The 21921-nt window shown below is 38.2% G+C and overlaps 2 protein-coding genes across 10 annotated transcripts in view; both read left to right on the top strand.

The window, feature by feature from the left end:
* LOC121386860 (abnormal spindle-like microcephaly-associated protein homolog) overlaps positions 1-5370 on the top strand; it is a 158397-nt gene extending 153027 nt beyond the window's left edge. For all 9 annotated transcript variants that reach the window (XM_041517889.1, XM_041517885.1, XM_041517890.1 and 6 more), the window contains 2 exons: positions 146-307; positions 1693-5370. In XM_041517889.1, the coding sequence (XP_041373823.1) occupies positions 146-307; positions 1693-2295 (765 nt within the window). In that variant the 3' untranslated portion in view covers positions 2296-5370. The remainder of the gene's footprint in view (positions 1-145; positions 308-1692) is intronic.
* Positions 5371-7450: 2080 nt separating this feature from the next.
* Positions 7451-8496, top strand: LOC121386118 (putative nuclease HARBI1). Its single transcript, XM_041516916.1, has 2 exons — positions 7451-7855; positions 7927-8496. The coding sequence occupies exons 1-2, from the start codon at positions 7451-7453 to the stop codon at positions 8494-8496; spliced, it is 975 nt and encodes a 324-aa protein (XP_041372850.1).
* The last annotated feature ends 13425 nt before the right edge of the window (positions 8497-21921 follow it).

Raw genomic sequence — 21921 nt, 5'->3', positions numbered from 1 at the left:
CTTTTGTACTTATAATCTCATTTTAAGGTTCTTGTTTTCTGTTTTAAATTTGCCACAAATTACGAAATTAAGAAAACAGAAGCAGTAAACATACAACTCGTCCCATGGTCTTGCTAGTTGTTAGAGCTTTATTCTGTTTGTGCAGGAACAACTATTAGATGATAAACCTGATGAGGTTGTGCAGTCCGGGGAAACCGAGGAAGAACCTATCGATATTGACCTCACTGACCCAGAAGCAGAAAGAGCCGCTATAAAGATTCAGGCCACCTACAAAGGTTTCCGGACACGTAAATCTCTCAAAGGAAATGTAAGAGGTTCAGTTTCACAGTTGTTCATGTTCATCTCGCCTGTGACAAAAGTCACAAATTGTGAGACGTATTTTCCTGGCGGCCAGCATCAAACTTTGTATTTCATTTCAAATTAGTTTTCAGTTCTGGTTTTGGAATTGTTGGGGGTGTTCTTTGTTTGTTTATTATCGATGATGTTTTTATTGTGTGTGTGTGTGGGGGGGGTGGGGATATGTTGAGTTTTTGTGTGTGTTTATTAGTCATACCACAGTTATCTTTTGGAGCTAATTTTTTTTTTTTAAGCATAATGATTACGACGACCAATTAAAGTCGTAAACATATATACTAGCAGATTATGACTTTTGACGTCATGTTCATGTAACATCACACGCATAGCTACAAAATCAACCATTTGACATCTTGGTCATCATTAACAGTGTTTTGAGTATGGCGCTATGGAATTGAATGCATCCACAGCCAACAAGGGGTATGGGGGGCCTCCCCCAGAAAGAAAATGAGTTTAGCTAAGGGTTAGTGTTAAGAAAATCATACATTAATGAAATTGATAAGTGTTTTACTCACTGTGTAGAGCCCTGTGACTGGACCGGAGTGTAGAGCCAACAGTCATGGACAGAATACAAAACCCCTGATATACAGTGCACTCTGTCTAAACCTGGACTCTGTCTAAACCAAATACACAGGTGTAGACAGAATGTATTAGAATACAAAAACCCTTGATATACAGTGCACTCTGTCTAAACCAAATACACGGGTGTAGACTGAATGTACCAAAATACAAAAGAGTGTTGGATTAGACAGTTTTCACCCAAACTGTCTGCATGATCCTGCCAGTTCACACAGGTTGCTAGTTTGGACAGGTTGCATACATAAGAACAACCAGGAACATACATATATACAGACACTGATGTAAACAAGAAAATATTATTCATGCATGTACATAATTTTAGTTATTAAAAAGACTTTGTCAGTCAAAAACATTGTTACAATGGCCTAGCATAAAATAATTAGGAAAGTCTCCAGAAAACTGTTAAAATATTTGATACAAATAGGCCTACTTTTCATTTGGGCTCACAGCTGCAGGTCTATAGGAATGATACATGGAGTTGGGTTGGGGTGCGGGTTCATGCACAGCCTCTATTTTTACCGTGACAGTATTTATATAGAGTACCAAAAAAAGAAGTATATTTTTGTCCTCGTGTGGGGTTGGTGGGCACAGACTCCTCTCCCCCCTCATCTAGTAGATCGTGAGCTGACAATGCACATGTCACATGTCCAGCAAGAATTTCAGCCAAATTTGACCCCTGATTTCTTTACAACTGAACTGTACAATACCTTTAAATAACATGACTTACATATTTTTCTTTTGTTCTCGTTTTTTCTAAAGGAGACGATGGCTGAACAAGCAGCAGAGTCGGAAACAGCTGAACCATCAGACGTTAAGGAGGAAGAGAAAAAGGAAGAAGAGGAAGTAGATATCGACCTCAATGACCCTGAAATCGAGAAAGCGGCCATTAAGATTCAGAGTGGCTTTAAGGGTTACAAGGTGCGTCGCGAACTCAAAGAACAGTCGGCAACACAGGAAGGTGCTGAGCAAATTGGTGAGCAACAGGAAGCTGGTGAGCAACAGGAAGCTGGTGAGCAACAGGAAGCTGGTGAGCAACAGGAAGCCGGTGAGCAACAGGAAGCTGGTGAGCAGCAGGAGGAGGAAAAGAAGGCAGAAGAAGAAACAACAGGGCAGGAGCAGAAGGAAGGTGAAAAAGAGGAAATTGACATTGATCTCAACGACCCTGAAGTTGAGAAAGCTGCAGTGAAAATTCAGGCTGGGTTCAAAGGGTTTAAAGCCAGGAAAGAGGTGTTGGAAATAAAGGAAGCAAAACAGGAGGAAGGGAAGGAGGAGACTAGTAGACAGGAAGAGAGTGAGGAGCAGATGACAGCACAGGAGGAGGAGGCTCCTCCTGCAGACGGTGAAGAAACTGGGGAGCAGTAGATTTAGTTGTAATGTTTAGATAGATAACACAATTTATATCAAAGCTACAGACTGTACAAAACAAACAAGATTTACGTATACAGATCATTCCAAATCATTTTCATCAGTTGTTGTTGCGTCTGCTTCACATTATTTGGTGACAGGAGAGTTGGAAATTATCTCCCATGATAGACTGGTTTCCACATTTACATTTTAATTTATTTTTATGACTTGTGAAGTGTTTGAATGGCTTCCTACAAGCGAAAGAGTCACAATTTTATAACAGTCAAAAAGGCTGTTCGTACAATTCCGCGAAAATCAAGGACATATTAATGTCCATATTGGATATACTGTCATGTATTTCTAGTTTTGTCATAGATTTATTTTGTGTTAATATCAAAGTGCATGTTATGAAATTTTAAATTGTAATTACGAGTAAAAACACCCAAAAGAATGAAATGTGGACCAGAGGACTGACAATGATTGTTGTCTGTGTGTATAATCTGAAAGTGTGTTGAGAATTCTATTTCAAACAGCAATATACAGGAGCTATAATGTCATCAAAAATGTTTCATTGAAATCAGAGTTATCTCCCCTGCATTACCAGATATTTGTGTTTTATGTTTTACAGGCCCGCCAACATGAATTTTCTTCATTTAGAATAAAAATTAATTTGAAAAAAGTTCCTTTTCTATAACCACTGCATGTGTTAAATAAAAAAAATTAAAATTAAAGTTTGAATTCTTTGGACACTGTTTTCAGTACATAAATTCAGTGTTATATGTGTGAATTAAGTAACATGTTATATGTCATAAAGAATATAAATTATTTCAGTTTTTATATTATATGACATAGCGGTTTTCTGGTATTTTAATTTTATTTTTATTTCAATTCCCGACATTGTATTGTGTGAGAATTTTGTAAGAATTAACCCATAAAACATAAAATAAACAATATCTGGCCTCATTTGTACACAGTGTATATATGCATTAGATTGTAAACAAAGTCCATGGTGATGATTTTTAATATTTCTTCAATAATTCCTGACACTTATTCCACATTTTTATTTAAATTCTGTTTTCCTACCGTAAATCAAGAAATTCATACTTCTTTGTTAACGAACCTAACAGATGAAACTAGTGTAACCCAAAATGTCTTAAAAAGTTACATTTCCCCATATATTTAATGAAATTGAATTTGTGTCAATTTATTATTTTTCTGTGTTATTATTTAATTTTGATCATGTTGTCTTAATTAGTACATTCCAATTACTCTAAATTTTCTAATGTAATCTTTTGATGTTGTCATTTCATAATTTGTACAGATTAGTTTACGATATGCTGTTCAGTTTGTTTCTGTATGTTGGTAACTGTGGAAACCTTTTGACATGAGACATGACCCACTTGGTACAATATTTATTCTTGACTTTGCTTGTTTACCTTATGTGCCCTTCGATCTTATGACATAAACTTAATTCTGTTTTAATCACAACATTATCTGTATTCAGGTTTTAAAAGTACCTGCAGTTTCATTAAAAAGACATATTACTCTCAAACCAATGTAAAATAGATTTATTAAAATCTTTAAAATAGTATAAATTACCTTTTACGTAATACGCTTTTGTTCTGTATTAAGGAATATTTATTATCTTATTTTCAAAAGGTGTTGTAAATTTTACCTTCCATTTTCCTATAGTGTAAATAGTAGAACGTTAATTATATATAATTACATACCTCTCCACCCACCCCATATCACTAACCTATGCAAAGTATGTATATTGTTCAATTAGTGATCCATTCTCATTATATCCAGTTAGGTTTGAAGATTTCCAAATTGATTTCTTCCATTGTAGTTTTCTTTATATACCTGTACAGCACTCTACAGATCAGCAAGAGAGTGGACACTGCTTTGTTGTTTGGAGTTGGGGTGGGGTCACTCTATGAAGGGTATGGTTATGGTATAGGCCTCTTTTTATTAAACTGTCCTAAACTACCATTTTGCAAAACCACCCCTACCTGTACAGTCTTGCAACTATAACTTTGCATATTATCGGTAAGCAGTTGCTTAAATTTGCATAAATATCATTAATGTCACATTTTTATTTTTTAATATTGTGTATGAGAAATTACTAAGAGTTGAACATCAAAGGTTTTCGTATAGAGTGGCAAATAGCAAATCATTTAAATAACAGATGGCTGTCTGTAAAGTATATCTCAGAATGTTGGATTGAGGGGGGGGGGCACTTTACAGCTGTGAATGATCCTAAGGCCCATTTTTGAAAATTAGTACTTTTTTATTATTATTTAAAACTGAAGTAAACAAAAAATAGGGTATCTCTTTCCATAGTCCCCACACACACAATCACAAGTACCATATAATATTTACACGTTTAAAAGATCATTACATATTAGATTGGACAATTGACCTCTATGCCCCCCCCCCCCCCCAAAAAAAAATGAAGTGGGGGGGGGGCACTCTGACCTTCAATGCTGGAGCAAATCCTCAAATTCGGGCAAAAACAATAGAAATATTCAGGCAAAATATGCTAACACGATACCTTTTTACCCTGTATTTCCATTATTCTTCCCACAATATTAGTTGTAAATTGGTTGTAAAAATGTGCAGTGTTTCGTTTGAAACCTATATAGCTGTTTGGCAGTAATGTTAATATGAATAAATGTTGTTATCCAGTTTCGGGCATTTTCATTCACTTCTGGCAAAAATCAGCCTTGCCCCACTACAAAAAATGAGAGCCTGTAATGCCTATGTCCCCTACCATTGACACCCTCACCTGCCCCCCCCCCCCCTCCCCATCAACCCATTGTTAATGACTACTAGACAGTTTGATGCCCCCCCCCCCCCCCCCCCAATATAAAATCCTGGCTGCAGGAACAACACTGGAGTTATTTTATGGTAGGCTGTTGTTAAATTTCACCTGTGATATTACTATCTGTTGTTTTCACTGAGATGCACACAATTTTACAGTGTCTGAATATTGAATGGTATTAAGTGTTTGTGATGTCGATTCCTCCTTGAAGCAGAATGCATTAAAGTTTGAATTCAATTAACTACACAGAAATAAAGTGTACAATAATATCCAAGGTCTTGTTTCTGTGATTTTTTAAATGAGGCGTCTTTGTGGCATAGTGGTTAAAAGGGTCATAACTAGGCTTTCAAAATGTGTGTTCAGTTCCATGCGTTAAAGGAGAAACCTGTTGAATGATGCAGTGAAATGACTCCTCCCACCATCCTCCAGACGTTTTTACAGTTAGATATGATAAAAAGCCAAATGCATTAACTATTATAACCTCCAGACCTAACTGTTTATGGGTGTATACTATGAAATCAAATCCCATAGACGACAATAGTAACATATGTGGCTAAACATCCTACCTGCAGTGTAACAATCGACATAAATACCACAGATATAAATACTACCACCCCTCACTCTTAAAGTGACTCAAAAAATAATGGGGGTCAAGCTGCTCATTTCTGAGATAACGACTACCCTAGTTCCGCGCAAAATTCGAGTTCTGTGGGTTTTTTTACAGGTACCCCATACATGTTTCAAGCACAAGACTACTTGACACAATGGTACTAGATAAAATAAAATTGCATACATTTTTTGCCCAGATGAAACCAATTGTTTATATATACAACTAACACACTCACATTTATCACCAATCACAGGACTTGTGGTGTTCATTTCTCTATTGTGTGTACCTCGAACTTTGACCCAGCCGGGAGTTATTTGGTTTACTTCTGGGTGCTTGTGCAGGAACTTGAGCAGGGGGCGTGTGATCTAGACTGGTGAGCGAAGTTTATTGGGAGGGGGAGGGTCGAAACATGTTCCCCCAGAAAACGTATTGAAAAGAAAACAGAATATCTGCTTGAGCAGGAGTGTGTTTGACACTCGAATCCCCTCGCTTACATTCACGTCTGCTGTCTTCCTTATCATCAATCACGGGACTTGTGGTGTTCACTTCTCTATCAAAAGTTGGGTGCACCTCGAACTTTGACCCAGCCGGAAGTTATTTGGTTTAGTGCTACCTATAGGGGAGCTGTTACTCTTGCTCCTCATTGCTCCACTGAGACTACAATTCAAAGAGTAATTTCAGCTCACCATAGATGTCAAATATTTGGTAATTTTATCATAGTGTTAGATAGGAAACGTGCTACATTTTATCATTAGTAGCAAGTGATCTTTTATAGGCCTATGGACCATTCCACAGACAGGATTGCACATACCACGGCCTTTGATATGCCAGCGTGATGCACATGTCAAGCAGGCATACGACTCGTAGATCAAATACGTTTTTCACCTTGAGAAAACGTGAATGTAATATTTTCTCTCTCTCTCTCTCTCTCTCTCTCTCTCTCTCTCTCTCTCTCTCTCTCTCTCTCTCTCTCTCTCTCTCTCTCTCTCTCTCTCTCTCTCTCTGTCTCTCTCTCTGTGTGTGTGTGTGTGTGTACCACTCTGTCAATTTGGTGATTGTCCACAGCCCAGTGGTAAAACGCTCATTTGATGTGTGGTCGGTCTGGGATCGATCCCCGTCGGTGGGTCCATTGCGCTATTTCTCGCTTCACCCAGAACACCACGACTGGTATAACAAAGGCCATGGTATGTGCTATCCTGTCTGTGGAATGGTGCATATAAAAGATCACTTGCTACTAATGATAAAATGTAGCGTGTTTCCTCTCTAACACTGATAAAATTATCAAATATTTGACATTCAATAGCCCATGATTAATGATAAAATGTGCTCTGTTAGTGTCGTTACACAAAACTAACTTCTTTTCTTTTTTTCTTTTTTGTGATTGTCGGGCATTTGTCGTATTATAGTATGAGACGGCATTCGTGGAATTTTGCAAATTAGAATGGTCCAATTCGTGACGCTCTACGATTCAGTTACGATACAGGTACGATAGAGTTACGAATATTCGTGGGATTCGGCTCGAATCGCACGAATATTGTCGAGAATTCACTACTATTTACAAAAATCAATTACGTATACTGCACGAATGTTAGGAATCGGTTACGAAGCAGTTAAGAATATGCCGAATGCATCTAAGAATCAGGTACGATTAAAATTGAATTCGTCACTATTCTTGACAGTTTTTTCCCTCAAGATAGGTATAAAAAGGCCCTCACCCCTGCTTGAGCATCAGTTTCAAAATGGATGTTCAACGTAGAGCAGCTGTAGTACTGGAACTGGAGTATCAACACCAGCTGCTGATAGCTAGAAGAACACTGCTTCGAAGAAGAAGGAGAAGAGTCCCCAGGTGGTGGGTTAGACCGTGGCTGACACCAGCTAGAAGGCTAGGATATGGTCACTACAACAGACTGATGCAGGAGCTGAGGGTGGAAGATGAGAATGCCTTTGCCAACTATGTGAGAATGCCACCCCAAATGTTTGATGAGCTACTCAACAGGATTAGGCCAGTCATCCAGAGGAGGGACACCCACATGAGACCAGCCCTAGATGCCGGAATGAAGCTGACCATGACCCTCAGACACTTGGCTACAGGAGACCGGTATCACACCCTCCAGTATGACTTCCGATGTGGCTACAGCACAGTGGTATGGACTGTGCAGGAAGTCTGTCAGGCCATCATACAGGAGCTAAAGGATGAAGTTATGCCACTGCTAAGGACCTAGGAGGACTGGAAGGCCATTGCCAGCAGTTCCAAGACCGGTGGAATGTTCCTCATGCCCTGGGGGCCTTGGATGACAAGCACATAGCCATCAGGAAACTACACAACTCAGGCAGTGTGTTCTACAACTACAAAGGCTTCTTCTCCGTGGTGCTGCTGGCCCTTGTGGATGCAGATTATAAGTTTATCTGGATAGACACTGGTGGAGAAGGTCATCAATCCGACGGACAGCTGTTTGGTGCTTCAGAACTGAAAGAGTGCATTGATGACAACACCATGAACTTCCCTGACAGCGATCCCCTGCCCAATGATGACAGAGACACACCCTACTACATCCTGGGGGAAGATGACTTTCCCCTGAGGACTTTCCTTATGAAACCCTATGGCAGGAGGGGTCTGGACAATGACATGCTGGTGGCCAGCTACAGATTTTCCAGGGGCAGACGTGTGGTGGAGAATGGTTTCAGAATACTGGCCAACAGATGGAGATGCTTCCTGGGCACTCTGGATAAAGGACCTAAAGTGGTGCAGTTACTGGTGGAGACAGGAGTCATCTTCCACAACTAGCTCAGGATCAGGTTCCCTACCATTGGAAATTCAGAGGTGGACCGGGAGGTTGAGGACAACAACATCATCCCTGGTGCCTGGAGGGCAGACCAACAGGTGGAGGAGATATCCCAGGCCCAGGCCCAGGCACCTAATAGAGACAATCGTGTGGGCAAAGTGATGAGGGACTATCTTAAGGCCTCTTTTAACAGTGAAGCAGGTTCAGTTCCGTGGCAAGGGAGACTAGCGGGAGTGAGTGATAATTGAATGATGACTGTTGATATTTTGATGTTTAAATGTTTTACTATATATGTTATTAGTGTTTATAAATGCTCGTTTTTACCACTAAAATGTTCAGTTTCTGGTTCTGGAAAGCATACCCGAGGTACTCAGCGAACTTTAACCTCTCCGGGTGGGGGATGTCGGGCACAGCAGGGGCTTGCAGGATCTGTAACAGCTTCTCCTGGCGGTCCTTGCAGGTGTGCAGCTCCTGGTCCAGGGTTTCGGCCTCCCTCAATCTGCCTCTGGCTCCCCTGGTGCTGGACACCGTCACAGTCGAGCTCCCGGGAGTGGTGGTCACTGGAGACTGGGACTCCTCCTCACCCTGGCTGGTGGTGGCGCCACTCCGGAAGCGCTGGACTGTGCGGCGGGTGACTTATCGGATGTGGGGCAGCAGAAACTGGAATCGGTCCATATCCACTGTTGGCGGTCTGTCATCTCAACAGCTGCCTGCCCACTCTTCTTCCTCCTGAGTTTCCCTATCTGGGTACGGATGCTCTCAAAAAATATAGTCAGTGCCTTCACCTCCTTCCCCATCTCCCGGGCCAGGTCTTCCCACGCCTTATTCTTTTTAGAGGCAAAGATGTGGTCTGTCCGCCTCTTGTTCTAGAAGAAGTCATTCCTCTCAAGGAAGAGGGCCACATCATCTTGTTCTTTCTCTGTGAGGTTCGACAAGACCCTGGCCTTCTTGCTCTTGGACTGGGAAGAAGCTGCTAGTTCATCATCACCAACATCACCAGCCACTGACTCTGCTGCTGAATCTGCCACATCTTCCTCCACTTTTGGAGCTGGTTCATCTGCAGGTGGAGGGGTAGGTACTCTGAGGGGGCTGCCTTCTTCTCCCGCTTTCCTGGTTCTCTTGCTGGTCTTCTCTCTCCCCTTGCCCTTGGCTGCAGCTTTTTTTGGCATCTTGCTGATTTGTGGAGTTCGTCTTGAGCTCATGGCAGAAGCAGCTAATTGACCTGAAATCAATGTTAAACTCCTTATATACCCAATTCGCCGGCAATCGTAGCTGATTCGTGATTGGTTCGTGGGATTCGTAGCGGATTCGTAGCTGATTCGTACGCTATTGTGAATTCGTAGATAGTTCTTACTTGCTTCGTACCTGCTTCGGCGTGTATTCGTGGGATTCGTGACAGATTCGTAGCCGATTCGTGGTCACAGCCTCCAATTCACGAATCCCCGATTGAGTTAAGAATACCTACGAATGCCTACGAATCGATTACGATTCAGTTACAATGCCTAAGAATGCACTACGAATTTGTTACGAATTAATTACGATTTTTTGGAATTGGGAGTTCGTGGCCAAAATTTTGAACAGCTCAAAACTTTTGCCACGAATTCCCGATCGCTCAAGAATTGCAAGAACTGACTACGAATAAATGCGAATCAGTTAAGAACTTCACGAACTGATTACGATTCAACTACGAATCCTAAAATTTATCAATTCGTAGCGATTCGTGGGATTCGTGGTCTGTGTGGAATAGTAGCAATAGGTTGGCGAACTTAGAATTCTGCTGTCCGGAGTTTGCCGAAGCTAAGCTGAATGTGGGTGCTGTCGGGTTTCTTTCTGTAGTGTGCGTATTAGTGATTAATATCTGATTTATTTATTTTTAATCAAGGAACTCGAAAATTGTTGATGTAAATGTATTTGACGTCAAACATAGGATAGTTGTGGTATTAGAGCGGAAATCTTTGACTATTTTGTGGTGGTCGGCGATTGCCAAAAAAAGAAAGAAATGTTTTATTTGATGACGCACTCAACACATTTTATTTACGGTTATATGGCGTCAGACATATGATTAAGGACCACACAGATTTTGAGAGGAAACCCGCTGTCGCCACTACATGGGCTACTCTTTCCGATTAGCAGCAAGGGATCTTTTATTTGCGATTCCCACAGGCAGGATAGCACAAACCATGGCCTTTGTTGAACCAGTTATGGATCACTGATCGGTGCAAGTGGTTTACACCTACCCATTGAGCCTTGTGGAGCACTCGGCGATTGCCAAAAAATTACATAGCTTGGTCTCTGACTGTACATTCCACTGAGAGACAGCTAGGAAGCTAGACGTGTCGACGTGCGCTTTGAACTTACCCCCCCCCCCCCCCCACCTGGGGGGACTTATGGCAAGCTTTGGAATGTTGTTGGAGTTCCGCGTTGCGTATATCTGGTCATGGGCGACCGTGACTTTGGTGTACGGGGACGCGAACTCCAATAAGAAGAGGAGAGGAAGAGGAGGACGGAGGAATGAACGCGCTGCAGGGGCGGCTCGGGGGTGGGGGGGGGCACCAACGCTGGCGGCTCAACCGTTAGTGGCGGTCCCGTCTGCTTCGCCACCCCCCGCTTCACCGAAGAGGTAGAAGACGCCACCGGCTGAATCGACCGCGGAGGTGCCGAGCGACCTGTTGGACACTGCCATGGCCCAGTCGCAGCCGCCTCGATACACTTCCACTCCAGCGCCTCCGGTGAAGCGGTCGACTATACAGACCACTCCCATTGAGAAGCGCCCTGCGGTCGTCAAGAGGAAAGCAACATCTCCTGCAAGCCAGCCTGTCCAACAGACGACACTCTCGGAGGAGGACGTACATACCTGGCAATTGGCCTTGGGGAAACTTAAGGCTCAGTACTGGGACTACGTCCAGGGCGACACGACCGATACGGCGAAGCTGAGAGGCCGGTTTTGCAACCAGCACTGGAGACCGCTGCCAGACGAGAGCCACTTCGAGCTCCACAACCTACGGCTCCAGAGCTCAACGACGCACCGGCGCCAGCAGACCTACCGACAAGCGATCCTCCTCTACAAGATGGACAATTTAACAATCCACAGGATCGTCAAGACGATCTGCGGCGCCGGTTACCTCGTGGTCATCAGAGATCTGCTCTCTAAGAAGCAACTCATCCCATCGTTGACTGCAACTCCGGACATCGGCTCGCAGTAGTCGCCAACCTCTCCCCTAACGGCCTTAACGAGGCCACTCGCGTGGACATATAGATCGGACTTTAAACTTTTAGACCTTCGTTCCAAATTTTATGTCGAAATTACCCTTTTTTTATATATATTATTAAATAGTCCGATCCTCTCTTCTTTCTCTTATTTATTTCTGGACTGTCCTTCAGAAATGCTCCAAATTATATAAATATTCGGCCGAATCAATTCATTTTATTTTTGGCTTGTAAATTATTATTATTTTTTTTTTTTTTTAATTATTGTTTTTTAATCCTACTAAGTTCTTTTAAAAATTGCTATTTTCAAAATTCTGTTCATTTCACCTCTGTAAACTAAACGGCGGACGAATAATTCAGCCCCAAACTCTTTATTTAGTGCTACTCTATCTCTGACAATCGGGCGATCAAACAATTATTGTCAATCATTATCGCGCGACTAATAATTGTTTAGTGAAGTCACTTCGCCGTCTTCACATGCAGGTGATAACTTAGAGATGATTATAAGTACCTATGTATTAATTTATTTGTTCCATTGTTTTGGTCTAGTCGGTATTCGTATGACCTTAGTATTTCTACTATGTTGTGGTGATGTACATCCAAATCCAGGACCAGATGGTAATCATATATCCATTATTCATTTGAATGTTTGTAGTTTAAGAGACAAACTTGATTTAATTAATGTCGAACTTAATAGTTATGAATAATTTGTATTTCTGAATCATGGTTGAATCCAAATATTACAAATAATGAAATAGTTATTCCGGGATGCCATGCTCCTGTCCGTAAAGATCGGTTGACTAGAGGTGGTGGTGTGGTTATTCATGTCAAAGAAATGTTTTATATTAAGCAAATGCCAGACATAGAACAAGACGGCCTTGAAGCAGTGTGGATTACCATTTGCTTTAAGAATCAGAATGTACTTGTTGGCTGTTTTTACCGATCTGATTATAATAAAGCATATTGGGATTTAATCTCTGATTCATTACAATCTGCGAATGATAAGATGATTAAAACTGTTGTCATAGGTGATTTTAATGAAGATTTGTTACGTCCATTCCATCCTCATATTGATCACTTTTGTCAGTTCTTTGGATTGTATCAGATTATTACCAAGCCGACACGAACCACACCAACTTCTAGAACGCTTATCGATTTGATTTTTGTCTCGTCCATTGAGATGGTATTCGAAAAGGGTGTATTGCCTCCATTTTGTAGTGATCACTGTGCTACGTTCTTCTCAATTTTAAAACTAAAAAAGCAAATTGTTACCAAATTTATGATTATAAAAATACCAATAACCAAGGTTTACAAAATAGTTTACAACATTATGATTGGGAAAGTATATTTATTAGTAGAGATATAAATATTATAGCAAACTTATTAATTGATACTATAACACATTTTTGTAATGAATTTATTCCACACAAAACTGTTACTATTAGGCGTAATGATGCTCCGTGGATGAATGGAAATATTAGAAAATTAATGAGAAAACGAAATAAATATCACAAGAAGGCTAAAGATAGAAATACACCGAAGGATTGGGAGTCCTTTAGGGAGGCGCGAAATAAAGTACTTGCAAATGTCGTAAGCTAAAGCTGATTATAATACAAAATTGGATAATGTTCTAAATAATGAACATGGTAGTAAAGTTTGGTAGCAGGTCCTTAAACAATATTTAAATAAAAAGGATAACTCCAAATATACGATCCCATTAATCGAATGTGGTGGAATTGTTTATGAAGAGGCGGAAGATATTGTAAATATATTGAATGATTATTTTATTACTCAAGCCAGAGTTGAACATCCGGATAAAGATGTACCAGATAAATATAAAGCCATTAACAAATTGAGTGATATCTCAATAAAAGAAGAAAAGTTAAACGATATATTGAAGTCATTAGATGTAAGAAAAGCTAACGGTCCAGATATGATTGGTAATAAAATTATTAAAATTTTCGGAAAACATCTAATCAAACCACTTACAAAATTGTTTAACATGTCTTTAATATATTCCATTTTTTCTGATATTTGGAAACAATCGTTTATAAGTCCAATCCATAAGAAATGGAGCATTCACTTGTGTAATAATTACAGACCAGTGGTTCTCACCAGTTGTTTATCAAAAATATTCGAAACGTGTGTCTTAAAATATGTATCCAATTTCTTCTTGGAAAACAATATAATATCTAATTTGCAATCTGGATTTAGGTCTGGTGGATTGTACATTGTATCAATTGACCGATCTTTATAATTTTATTTTACAAACATTGGATGAGGGCAAAGAAGTCAAAGCGGTATTCTGTGATATTAGTAAGGCTTTCGATCGTGTGTGACATAAAGGATTATTATATAAATTACAGACTAAGCGAATTAGTGGAAGACTTTTACTGTTGTTTGAAAGTTACTTAGAAAAACGAATGCAGAAGACTGTGATCAATGGGTTTAAATCTGATAATAAGCCTATTTTTGCAGGAGTGCCTCAGGAATCAGTGCTAGGGCCACTTTATTTCTAGTTTATATAAATAATATAGTGGAGAATATTGAGAGTAATATTAAATTATTTGCAGACGACACTTCTCTCTATGTAGTTTTAGATGATTATCAAGTGGGGTGTCGTACAGCTTAGTTTGTTATCAAGCTGAGCAGAGAAGTGGCAGGTTAAATTTTCACCAGAAAAAAAAGAATCAATAACATTTTCTAGAAAGATCCACAAGCAGATCCAACCAGATATATTCTTAGGAGATTCAAAAATAACTGATGTAAACAATCATAAACATCTTGGTCTTACATTCCAAATGGACGGCCAGTGGCATTGTCACATAGAACAGCTTGTTTATAAAGTTAGCCCAATGATAAATTGTCTCCGTAGTTTAAAGTATCGCCTAAAAAGGAAAACACTAGAAACATTATATAAATCTTTTATTTTGCCAGTATTTGACTATTGTGATTATATTTGGGATAATTGTACAGAAGCCCAAGCAAATATATTAGAAACACTTCAGTTGGACGCCCTTCGTACAATATGTGGTGCTGTTAAGGGAACAAGTCATGAGAAAATTTATAGCAAAACTGGATTCAGTCCTTTAAACCAACGTCGTGTAATTCACAAAATATGTACCTTTTATAAAATGGATAAAGGCATAACTCCACAGTATTTATCATCGCTGGTACCCCAAACAGTTTCTGGAAATCACTCACTCCGTAATGCTGACCAATTCCAATATATTCACGCAAGAACAGAATTATACAGAAAATCGTTTTTACCCTCAGCAGTTCGTGACTGGAATAGTATTGATGAAAATATAAGACACATAGAATCTTTTAGAAAATTTAAAAATTGTATATCCCCGCAGATAAATGGGTTAAATAAGACATGTTTAGAATTCGGATCACGCTTAAACCAAATAATTCATAGTAGACTTCGTTTAGAATGCATTGACCTCAACGCTTATAGATATACAAGACATATTTATGATAATTCCATTTGTAGTTATGGGCATCTATATGAAGATACGTTACATTTCCTATTTGTCTGTCCTCTGTATGATAACATTCGTACAGCAATGTATTTTTATAATGGTGGGTTTGATCTCCATACAGTGCTACGTGGTAATAATGATTACCCTCTGGACCTTAATTTACGTCTGGCAGAATCTATTCATAACTTTTTCGAATTGTCAGAACGATTCACGTTTTAATTTCTTAAAGCCATTTATCCTACATTACATTGTCACTTGCAAGTTTGGCTGTTGTACTGTGGGCGAGAATCACTGATGTAAGTTAATCTTAGGAAATCGGGTATATTTATGTACGTGGGCACGTGCACGCATGGACAAGTATATTAATTTAATGGTCATTTAGACTTGTTTTTATGTTTGTGTGCAAATTATTTAATTGTTTCTAATTCTCTGAAGAACATGTCAACTGCTATATGTGTATATTATAAATTGTATGTAACAAAGTATGTGTGGAGAGGCATTAATATAGGTCAATGAATATTGTTTAAACCACTTCGCCGTCTTCGAATTGATTATCCGACTGCGAACATAGCTTAGACAATATGCACTTGTTACCGCTAGCCATTGAATACATAATCACCGTTACAGGTAACTGGGTACGTTTGGCAAATACCACTGAAGGAAACAAAGATGACAGCGTGGTAGCTTTGATATTCTTCGCAAAAATATTTATAGTTTTTTCTCACGGATCGACTAAACAACATTGAATTTAAACCGCTGTCTTCCTGTTGTTTGAATACGACTTTATTTTAAAACCGTTTACTTCGCAAAATAAATAGTAGGCAAACATAATGTTGGCTTTGTGGTGTTCAAAAGACGTCAGAGTTCGTTGTATTGTATCGATTTTCAACATGGGACGTGAAACTAAACGTCGAAGTATTGAACAATCCCTCGATGATAAACTTAAAAAAAAAATCATTAAAGGTTTTAAAAGTATTTAAGCACACGTTGAAATATTCTGAAGGTTCCATATTGGATTGTTATCTGTTTGATACACACACACACGCACGCACGCACGCACGCACACACACATACACATACACATACAAATACATACATACATACATACATACATGCGCGTCCCTAAATTAATGCGAGTGACGGTGGGCAGACTAAAATGCGACATGAAATTAACTAACATATATGTGTACACATCAGTTAACCTGTTTAGTCCTTAGTGCTTTTGGTGAGATCAACTCCAAGCATATTATGTTCCTAAGAATGTAGACATATTTCAAAGTCATAACAAAAGAACAATTCACCCAACTAAGTTGCAATGAACTTGAACAGTGAAATCAAAGAAACGGCCAACCTCAGGATTAGCGTGTTAAAACCCATTCACAGGCGATGTATCGTGTCGGCTTTTAAATTTTGAAAAGTATTTTAATATATTGGATAAAACTATGTGTAATGTATTTCTTAGATTTCGTATTGCTAATCACTTTTTACCTACTGAGACAGGAAGGTGGTCCAATATTTTATATGCAGAGAGAAAATGTATTTATTGTTCTACTGATGACGTTGGTGATGCATTTCATTATTTATTTGTTTGTATAAAATTTACTGAAGAAAGATGTAAATATATTCATAAATATTATACCATTAGACCAAATATTCATAAATTTAAGCAGCTTTTTAATTGTAAAAAAATTGGCATCCTTAGAAAGCTATGTAAATTTATAACTATTATTAACAAAACTTTCTGTTCCTCCTAAGACTTCTAGTATGTACAGTATATGAATTATTTGTTTTATTGAAGCCTGTTATCTTGACGCTGATATGTATGTATATATGTGTTCCTCAAATGCCATCGAACGATGGCTTAGAGTGTAATAAAGTTCTGTTCTGTTCTGTTCTGTTCTGTTCTGATAGAATAGCCAAAGACCCTGCAATCATCACGCATGGCTGGCATCTTGTTAGATTATTGTACAATTAGTATGTCTCGTCTACAATGAATTGTGCTCCAGTTGTTTTATAAATATATTAGAATTTTAATCTTTGTTTTAAAAGAGTGTACCGGCCTCGGTGGCGTAGTGGTTAAGCCATCGGACTACAGGCTGGTAGGTACAGGGTTCGCAGCCCGGTACCGGCTCCAATCCAGAGCGAGTTCTTAAGGGCTCATTGGGTAGGTATAAGGCCACTACACCCTCTTCTCTCTCACTAACCACCTAACAACTAACCCAATGTCCTGGACAGACAGCCCAGATAGCTTAGATGTGTGTCCATGACAGCGTGCTTGAACCTTAATTGGATATAAGCACGAAAATAAGTTGAAATGAAATGAATAAAAGAGTGTGACACATAGCTTGCTGCACTAGTCAACAATTAGTCAGACTTTCCTGCAAGGAATTGTTTTCCAGTTGTGATATATGTTAGAATTTTAATCTTTGTTTGTTTTGTTTTAATAACGTGGGACACATAGACAAAACATAGAAATAATGCGTCATATTATTAATGCGAATACATATACTAATCTGATTAAAATTAGTAATTAACCAGTGTAGCTAATTTTAATTAGATTGACACACACACGCACACGCACACGCACACACGCACATGTACTCACGCACACGCACACGCACTCGCACTCGCACTCACACAAACAGTGAAACCACTCAAGACCGGACCCTCTCTAAACCCGGAATTCTCTCTACACCGGACAATTTTAATACTAAAGTTTACCTCTCTAAACCGGAAACCTCTCTAAACCGGAAACCTCTCTAAACTTAACACCGGACAAATAATTCAGTCCCTAAGTGTTCATTTAGTCTAAACTGTACCAAGATTTTTTTATTTATTTATAGATTTATTAAACAACACTCAGACACATTACAATGTGTAACAAGAGGACATTTTCAAATACATAATTAACATACATGACAAGAACAGGCGTCAACATAGAAGTATCTATAATTAACAGAACACAAGATATGCAAATAAAATAGCTAAAATATGCGGAGAAACGTCAATTCACAAGACAAGATAATCTTTTAATAAATATAGCTAGGCTTTTTAATAATGGTGCATTACATAATGACAGCATACCTTTCATTTTAAAAACGCTAGGATTAATTCTATAATATTGTTTTTTATTACCCATATGGGCTCAAATATACGGGGTAATATTTTTTCGATCTCTGCACAGTGTGCAGATTGCTTCTACAGTCACTGATTGGCTGGCTTTAAAAAGACAAGATTTGATTGGCAATTACATACTGCCGGGACTACTTTTTGTTCATTCATGATTCCATTTATCGGTCAAACTATTACTACGAACTTCAAATATTTTTATACGATACGAACATTTACGGAATTAAAAATCAAAATATATGTACAAATTTTTAAAAATATTTTTATTTTATTATTTTGACTGTTTTTGTTTTTTTAACTATTCTTTGGTGGATACTGTTGGGTGTGCACCGGTAACGGCGCGTATGAATATATTGTTATGGCTGGTAAAGCTTGTTAGTTGTTACATCAGCGAGAACGTAAATATACTTTTAAAATCGTTAAAGATTGACAATGGGTAATAAAGAGAATAACCAACTCACTACGAAGAATTACGGATTATCTGTCCCTCGTGAATTAATGCTGTAAAACCCTCGCCAGAGGCTCGGGTTTACAACATTAATTCACTCGGGACAGATAATCCGTAATTCCTCGTAGCTCGTTAGTTATTCTCTAAATATATTTTTTTCTAATGTTTTCAATATTATAATTTTTACAATTAAATAAATAATGGTATTCATCTCCAATATCGGTATCACAAAGTTTGCTTATTCTATTTTCTCTAGGAACGTTAAAGCCGCACACCCTAGTTCCATCCAGCGAAAATAAATTATAATTTGGTTAATCTACAAAGCTGTAACACACTTAGATCACGTTTTTATCAAATGGAGTGAAAAAGCAGGTTTTATATCGATAAATACCATGGGAATCCCCATGTCCCAATTGCTTGAAATAATTTTGAAAGTTAGTATTCTGATGTCACCGGTAGATGTCGCTCGAAGCACAACAATGCCTACGTCACGACACATTTCACAGACTTGGGGTGCGTTTCTTTCACCTCTCCTGGACATGTTCCAACTGTTCTGTCCTTGTTGTATCCCCTCTCCAGATATCGTAAGACTTTGCAAAATGATTGGTTTTAAGGGTTTGTAACGTTTTGTATTGAGACACTTACTTGTCTGAACTTTATTGTTACTGAAAATGTTCACGAACTGTGAAGAAAAATCTCACAAATGAACAACAACAAATCGGATGTTGATTGCGCGAACCGTGCACGAGAAAACAAACCGAACCAAAATGATAACGGTCACGTGATATACCAACGTCTGTGACATTGAAATGGAAATATCCCCTCTAAAAATAGATTAGACCTTGTCTGCTCAACGGTTTTTTCTCAGACGTGCGTGCGATTTATGAAATACGAAAAATGCATTTTGTGGTATTACAAAAACCAGGATTACCAAAAAACACTTCAGGTGAATGGAAATGTATATTCTAAATAATAAACGGTAAGTAAAGTGCAATTTTATTTGTGAAAAAATGGGTTTAATAGCGAAAAACAACGCCGTAATGGTTAACAACTAGCCGTAACTAGGGTGTGTCCCTTTAAACCATCTGCCAGTTTCGATTGGTAATCTTAAATTTGACGTACGCAAGTCAGTTATCCAGCATCTATTTTGGTACGATAATCTCGACAAATAGGTTTCGAAATAAAATTCTGTTTTAAATAATGTATAAAATTGACCCCTAGAAGAGTTTGTAATTTCCGAGAACCACTGTTGTATAAATTGATCACAGAGGTTTTGTTTTAATTCTTGGTTATACGATTTGAAATCATTATTTTGATTGGTATAGATGTACCCCATTCCCGAGTTATCGAAAATACTTTTTCATGAATTTCAACCATTTAAATTGATTTCCTTCACCACTGTTTAAAGAGAACATTAATTTATATAAAATACTACTAAGTTTATTTTCGTCTTTAACCAGTTTACTCCAAAATGACACCATTCGTAACTTTACTTGTATTTCTAAAGGGAACCTTCCTAATTCTCCATATACCATAAAATTTGGGGTACTTTTTTTTACCTTCAAAATCCGTTTCCAAAACTGGAGATGAATTTTTTCTATTATTTGTAAATTTTCATAACCCCAAATTTCTGATCCATATAATAAAATCGATTCAACCAATGAATCAAAAAGTTTTAATTGTATATGAACTGGTATGCTATTGTTCCGTATAAAAGTGCTTTTTGAGCTTGGTCTACAAAAAATTCCCATTATATTTAAAACAAATTCCTAAATAACAGTAATAATCCACAATTTCCAATCGTTCATCTTGCAGCATAAATTCAACATTAGACCTCGACTTCCTCTTGCTAAAAATCACAACTTTTGTTTTACTCACATTAATGCTAAGATTCCAAGAGTTACAATAGTCATCAAATATATCTAAAGCATGTTGCATACCTTCAGGAGTTTCGGAGAAAATTACAGTATCATCTGCATATAATAGTACGAAAATCTCAATAAATATATGTAATTTGTTTTGGCAGTTTTCTTTAATTATTTCCAGAGGAGAACCTTTAAGCATTTTTAAAAAATCTTCAAGATAATTTAGAAATATGGAAGATAAAAATGGTAATAAATTTTTCCCCGCCTCACGCCTATTAGACAAGGGGGGAAAAAAATCAGATTTCTTATTATTAATTTCAACGCATGATTTAATGTTTCTATACAAATTAAAAATTATTTTAAAACATTTACCTTTAATCTGACATTTTTTTAATTTTCTCCATAGCCCCGTACGCCAGACAGAGTCAAAAGCCTTTCGAAAATCAACAAAAGTACAGTATAATTTGTTTACTAAACGACAGATACATCGACAGTAAAACATGCATACAACATAATTATGTTATCGCTCGTTGAATGACCTTTGCGAAATCCAGCCTGATTCCTGTTTATTAAGTTTACTTCAGTAGCAAAAAGGTTTAGTCTGTTATTAATAATGGCAGTACACAGTTTACCAACACAACTGATTAGAGTTATAGCTCTATAGTTGTCGGGATCCTGTGGGTTACCTTTATTTTTATATATTGGTTTAATTATCCCCACTGTCCAGCTGTCTGGTATGATACCCGTGTCTAATATAATATTAAACAACTTAAAATAGACTGGGATTAACAGAGGAGAAGATTTTTTGAGATATTCGTTAAGTATTCCATAGGCACCTGGAGCTTTGTTATTTTTTAACTTTAAGATTGTTTCAGATATTTCATTTTCAGTTATAACACCATTAAGAATGTTGTCGAACGATCAGACTGTTATCAATCATTATGGCGCCACTAATTGTTCTGAATATCAAACAGGTCGGATTTACTGACTGCTAACTCGGCTACTGTCACCCCCCCCCCCCCCCCACACACACACTTCCATTCCTACTCAGCTCGACCTAATTACGGATCGGGGGTGGGTTGTGTGGGGGGTGTGTGTGTGGGGGGGGGGGCAGGGGACAGTTATAATTTTATTATATTTAATTTTAAAAAAATTCGTTTAGTTTCGTTACACATTAAGCTTTTGCATTGGTTAACTTGACATGAGTTTACCTAGTCCGAGTTTGATAACTGTTTTATCTATAACTGTAGATTTGCTGCTCGGGGGGTTACAGTTGACTAGCCGTTTGTTATT

This window comes from Gigantopelta aegis, chromosome 12 (genome assembly GCF_016097555.1).
Source record: "Gigantopelta aegis isolate Gae_Host chromosome 12, Gae_host_genome, whole genome shotgun sequence".
NCBI classification, from domain to species: Eukaryota; Metazoa; Mollusca; class Gastropoda; order Neomphalida; family Peltospiridae; genus Gigantopelta; species Gigantopelta aegis.
This window is presented reverse-complemented; position numbering and strand designations above follow the sequence as displayed.